Below are 6493 nucleotides of genomic sequence, written 5' to 3' on the forward strand. Positions count from 1 at the left end.
CCTCCACTCTGGGCACTTGGATCTGGGCTGCAGGCAGCGCCACCTCGGCGCTGGGCGCTTGGATCTCGGCTGCGAGCTGGGTCACTTCAACGCTGGGCACTTGGATCTCAGCTGTGGGCAGGGCCACCTCGATGCCGGCACTTCCTGAGGGCATTGTCACTTGGGGCTCCTTGAGGCTGACGTCCACATCGGCGGCCACGCGGCCCTTGGCCTCCCTGCTGCTGGACCAGCCAAAGGAAGGCATGCCGAGCTTTGGCATCTTGAACTTGCCATCCTTGGTCTTTGCAGCCTCCTTCTCCGGTGCTTTTTCTTCTCCCTCGAGGCTGATGGCGGCCTCAGGCGCCTGTACGTCGACGCTGGCCTTTGGAAGGCTGATGTCAATGGCCGGGAGGCTGATGTCCACCTTGGCCCTTCTAATCTCAGTTTGAGTATTTTGGGAAATTTCTTCTTCTTTCTTTGATGGTATGCTAATTTGACTTTTTGTTATTTTAATATCTGTTTTTCTAATCAGGATTTTTTCTTCTGTTTCTTCCAAGTGATTCTGCGTTGAGGTCAATTTTCCTGTTTCTATTTGCAGACCTGTTATTTGGACTTCTGGCTTTCGCCTTTTATCCTCTTCATTTATTTTTTCTTTGGAGATCTCAATTTCAATTTTTGCTTTTGGAATCTTCATTTCCTCTGCTGATACACTCATTTCTGCTTTTGCACTTGATTCTATGCATGGCACTTTTACTTCCGTTTCACAAACCTGACCTCCAGTTTGTCCTGTCTCATCCTTTGTAGTTACCCAGGTAAATGCAGGTAATTTAAGCTTTGGCAGTCTGAATTTGCTTTCTTTGGCCTCTATATCCTTTTCTCCTCTCTTCATGCTAATATCCATCTTAAACATTTTTTCACTTGTGGGCGTACTATCTTCTTCCATTTTTGCCTTTTTTGTGATATCTACTGGTTCAATTGCACTTTCTTCTCTTGGTATTTTCATGTCAGCGTTGGGTGTTTTGGCCATTTTCAATGATGGCATTTGTATTTTCCAAGTCAATATTTCTGATTCTGCATCAGGAATGGGAGTTTTCACATCCAAATTCCTGCTAAAGCTTCCATCAGCTGTTTTTTCTGGCACCAAATGTGGAACATCACTTCCTGATTTGGTCTTTTCAATCTCTCCCTCTTTTCTTTTAGGTATCGAAAGCTCAAATTCTGTCTTCTGAATTGTTAGCATTTGTGTGTCTTCTTCTGTTTCCTTTCCTTCTTTTTCCAGTGTTTCAGATGTTGTGTGTAATTCTGCTTTAGCAGTGCCTATGTCTAGACCTTTTACCTGTATAGATCCTTGTGCTTTGTGACCTGTTACATCTATGTTAAATCTGCTTTCTCCTTCTGTTTTATCTGCTGCTTCTTTTTGTTTCTTTTTACGGGATTTTGATGAGGCTTGTGGTGTTTGTTTAGTTGGGCTTTCTTTCATATCAAGTGTTTCTAAACTAGGCTTTGATATCTCTGTTGTTATAGCTGTTACTTCAGTACATTTTGATGTTGAATCCTTGTCTTTTTCTTTTTTAATGCTTATTTCAACTTCAGGGCATATTTTTGCATGAGATCGAATGCCATTTTTCATATCTTTTAAGTCTTTTGTTAAAGTTTCATGCACCTCCTCTGTTTTAGTTTCATAATCAGAAGATGTGGTATATTCAACCGTTAGGATTTCAGGATTTTCCAGGCTGATTTCTTCTTTATGTATTTTTCCTTTTTCAGGTAATAGTGTCGCTTTTATTTCTTTTTTCTGCTTGTCTTGTGGTTCTGGTTTAGATCTGTGCATTTTGAATCCAATGCTAGGGAACTTCAATTTCTTTTGGCTTCCTTTTTTTTCTTTGATATGGACTTCTTGTTGAAATTGAGACTCTGTGTCTGTGCTTGTAGGGGAAATGTCCTGTATAGTAGGCTCATATGCATCTGATGTACTATGAGATCTTCTGTGTCCCAGTATCTTCTTATTTTTAATTGACTGGAATTTTGGCCATGATAATCTATCTTTTTTAGGTCTCTTGCTTCTTCCTACCCTTTGGCTTGCAATTAATGTTTCCCTATCTTCGTCTGAAATGTTTTTTCCTGAAACATGTAGTGTTTCTTCAGGAATGCTCTCGTTGAGTTCTTTTTCCTGAAAGAACAAATAATGGAAGATTAATAGTAAGCAATATATAGATGCAACACCATGTAAAATATATACCATAAAATATGTAGAAAAAAGTGGGGTTTGTTCACAATATCTACTTGTTACATAAGAAAATCCTGAAAATTATGTTTATAATTCAGGCAGACATTACAAAAAACAATGACTTATATGACTGTAATATGTAGATTTCTGAAGGTTTAAGTTCTTTGCAAAACATTGCAGTAAATAGAGGTTTCTTATTTTGTCTCTGTCTGTACAAATATATATACAACATTTATATATATCCAGGGAAAATTAATTTTGAATGTGACAGAGACCTATGAGCAGATCCTGTCTATGGAAATATCAGCGATTAAACGTATATTTTTAAGAGAAAATACCATTTAGAAAAATATTTACTGGTATTTGGGGAAATATTCAATATAAATATTACAGAACTTATCTGAACCCCTTCTATCAGTGGATGCTTAATGACAACAAAAAATTGCTGATTTACTAGACAATGTTTTTTTACCCTAATGCAAGACTGTGGTGTTAACCAAAATCTATAGTCTTGCCAGATTATTTCAAAAGCTGCAAATATTTTTTTCTTCTCATGAATACTCATGCTAGTAAATTTAAACACATGCCTAAGTCTTAAGAAGTCACAAGTGTGTATTTTCTGGTCTGTTTCCACGCAACACATTACTACAGTGTTACTCAAACTTTGTAAATTAATCAAATATCTACCTGGCTAATTCTTTCCTTTTTGTACTGAGCTGTAGAGTGAATGTGTTCTAGCTCTTCTTTCCCAGTAATTTTTCTTTTGAGGTTGAATTGGACTCTGTATGGCTCGGAATATTGGAGAATCTTGAGTGCATCTTCATATTTGATATTATCAAAAAATATTGTAGCACTTAGAAGCTGATCGCCTGCAAGTGGAATCAGACATGAATAAAAAAAAATTTAAAAAATCACATCCTATTTATATAAAATATGAAATTATATTCACATAACAGAATTGCAGAACAGTTAGGGCTGGAAAGGACCTCTGGAGATCATCTAGTCCAGCCGTCCTGCTCAGGGAAGGGTCAGCTACAGCTGCTCAGATATGTGGGCCGGTTTTGAAGTTTTCCAAGAATGGTGACTCCACAAGCTCTCCGGCACACCCGTTCCAATGTCTGACCACCCTGACAGTAACAAAGTTTTTTCCTACATTATTCAATATATATATACTTTGGACTTTTGTTCTTGTTTAAATATTTATTGAAGTTCTGCAGCATACTATTTTGTGAAAGAATTAAAGGGAGGTTTTTCATGAATGTTATGAATTAGGTGGTTGGGTTTTTTCCATTTTAGTTGTGTATACACTAGTTTCTATGTATCTTTTTCTCAGTTTCAGTGAATATTAGATAATTCTTTAAGTAACACACAAAAAATCACATTTCATTACTGTTTAAGAAAGTGATCTTTGAAATTATTAATATGGAAAGGTTAAGCTCACATATAATATTAGTTCATTTGGGATCTCCTGTTTCTATTACCTAAAGAGATAACAGGTCAGGCAGTAATATATATGTACACAAAGTTACATACCTGATTATTTTAAGATATATTTTTTTAAGAAAAACCAACACCACAAAAGAGAAAATCAGACTGTACCTTCTCTCAGACTAAATATTTTTGAAGCAGGAGATTCCTTAAGTACTTTTTTAATAAATATGCCTTCATTTCCTCCACCCGTCACACTAAAGCCACTAGCACCAGCTTCCACTTCTGTTTTCAGGGTCACTTCCATTGTCTCCTAGATATAGAAAAAGGTGTGAATTCATAACTTTTATTAATTTGTATCAAAGTGTTCTACATTATTCTACAATTAAAATTGAGTTTCCTGAGGTATATTTTGTTTAGCTCAAAGATGATTATCTAAAGTAGAGAATGACTTGTTCAGTGTGGGTGTGATTCTGTTCTAAATTAGAATTAAGCACATGTGTTCATGTTATGGATTAGGACTATGGGGAAAATAGATTGTAATTTTAAAACATGAAACATATGGAATCTTTCACGGCTGAAAAACTGTATTTTCTGCGAAGATGTTAAGCACCTGGATTAGAGTCAACGGGCCAGAAAAGTCAGACTGAGAGCTAATGCTGTACTGTACTCAAGCAGAAAAGGCTAAAGAATGCTAAATAGGAAAAGTTAGTGTTCATGCTTGTGACACATTTAGGTAATTTGTGAAGATCCTGGTGAAAACAAGTCTAAACTGATTATTTGCCTATTTGTCCTTCCCTCCATCCACATCCACATCTGTGCACTGTAATAGGCTTCACTATTTTGGCCATCCATATGGCTAAAACTATGGGGTGCTTTTAGACTGATCTGTGAATGACTGTTCTGATTTGTCTGTAGAATATTTTTTGTTTTCTTCTTGAAGCTGAAAACAATTTGCAATTATTTAGTGTTCAGAACTCATGCTGTTGTAAAGTACAAGAAAAGGCCTACATCAGTTAAAATCCCTGGTTTAGACTAAGAACTAAGGATGACTTTAATGGCAGCAGAGTAACATTGGGATCTACAAGTGCAAAGTAAAATGTGAATGACCTAACTATATTATTCCCAGTAGTAAATTAGATGCCAAGACCTCCCTGCATTGTACCAAAATTTGCATTAAATCAACACCAGAGACCAACTGTATTAAGGCATTGGGAGCCTTTGTGAGTGCTCCTCATCTATCACATTTTTCATGCTTTTGTCTCTGTGAACATAAATTTTTTCATTTACTTGACTTCAGCATGAATTTCAAACTGTTGCCTACTCATCTTAACATGACTGTACTAATTAAATCTTTGAATAACCAAGAGATACAGGTAATTTTGAAATATATTAGATTCAAGCCAGTCAAATATTCTAATAGAAATAGCATTGTGTTTACTTGACATTTTCTGTCCCAGGTTTTTCAAGGAATGAAGCCAAGAACATGGCCAAGAATAAGTTCAGTATAATATAAAATCATCAATGAACATGGCTCTGATTTTAGTGGGGACAGGAAGACAATATGGCTCCAACAACATCCTGTTACATGACATGTGAGTCTCAGCTAGTTGTAGGAGCTAAGGCTTCCTGAAACTTGGTAAAATCATGTCTTCATGAGAACTCGGTGTCTTGCCTTTAAATATTCTTCTTCTATGGAATATTCATAAACTGGAGAGGATCCTTGTGGCCTTGGACGAATGTCTTCTACTGCCACTTCAATAACCTGTGGAAAAAAAAGTGGTGGGAAAGGAAGATCCACTATTAAACAGTGACCTATTTTTTAGGAGAGTTTTTCTACTTAGGTATAGTCACGTGTGTACAAAAGTTTCATTACTAAACGTGGATATAGAATAAGCAATAACTCTTTCCTTAAGTCAAGAACAAAAACAATTCTCATTTAAAGATGTTATTCAAGACCACAAGGGATAGGCTCCTGAGTGGCAAAACCAATGATATGCTGACTTTTGTTTTCTTTATGTATTGTACGCATATATGGGGTGAGCAGACTGAAAATACTGACGGATCGATTAGTAATAATTGAAAAAGGCAATAAAAATTTGCTTCACTGCTGTATTTACACACCTATCTTTTGCCTCCTGAGGCTTCGTGCTTTACTGCCCCCTATAACCAAGCAAACCATGGAAGAGTCCCAACAGGAACTTCTGCTGACAAGCACTTGGCGTATTTCCTTGTTGAAGCAAATGATAGGGAACCTCAACTGGCTAAAGCTTTAAGGAAAAGTTACTGTAGTAAACAGCCATGTAGTAGTGTTCTAAGTCTTGGTATTAAACTTATGCTGCTGAATCATGGCAAAGAGCAGATAACTTTATATTGAAGCACCATTCTGACTTTTGAGCTGGCAGAATCCCCAGCAGAAATACAACATTTTTAATGGGGAGAAAAATCACCAGCAAGATCCAGCTATAAACAAAATATTTAAGACCTTATTTTAAAAAGGTAACTGCCAAACTCCCGTCCCCAAAAAACCCCAACTCTAAAAGAAAAAAACTCACAGAATCTTCTTCCTCTGCATCTGCATCCGCATCTGCATCAGCATCTCCTGGAGGCTCGGCTGGTCTCAGCTGCCGTCCAGAACCTAAAAGCAGAGACAGGTTGTTGGTGTCTGTGGGGGTCGTGCAGAGCCCGGAGCAGCCCGACACAAGCTGAAGCCCTCTGGAGCAGCACATCCACCCAGGGGACATGTACTGGCCAGCTGTAGAAAAGCATGCTTTCATTTACATTCCTTATCTTGGATCTCACCAAGCCGATCTTTCCAAAGACACCAGAAATGTTTGCATCCAGAAATGCAAAGGCTTT

The 6493-nt window shown here is 37.4% G+C and overlaps 1 protein-coding gene across 1 annotated transcript; it reads right to left on the reverse strand.

The window, feature by feature from the left end:
* Positions 1 to 16: 16 nt before the first annotated feature.
* Positions 17 to 6272, reverse strand: LOC104272604 (protein AHNAK2-like; the record flags this gene model as incomplete). Its single annotated transcript, XM_009867648.1, has 6 exons — positions 17 to 495; positions 1411 to 2149; positions 2894 to 3075; positions 3806 to 3947; positions 5310 to 5399; positions 6190 to 6272. Coding segments are annotated over 6 exons (1715 nt in total), but the record flags the coding sequence as incomplete, so codon positions are not given.
* Between the last annotated feature and the right edge of the window lie 221 nt (positions 6273 to 6493).

Source organism: Apaloderma vittatum, unplaced genomic scaffold, assembly GCF_000703405.1.
Source record: "Apaloderma vittatum isolate BGI_N311 unplaced genomic scaffold, ASM70340v1 scaffold23204, whole genome shotgun sequence".
In the NCBI taxonomy this organism is placed as follows: Eukaryota; Metazoa; Chordata; class Aves; order Trogoniformes; family Trogonidae; genus Apaloderma; species Apaloderma vittatum.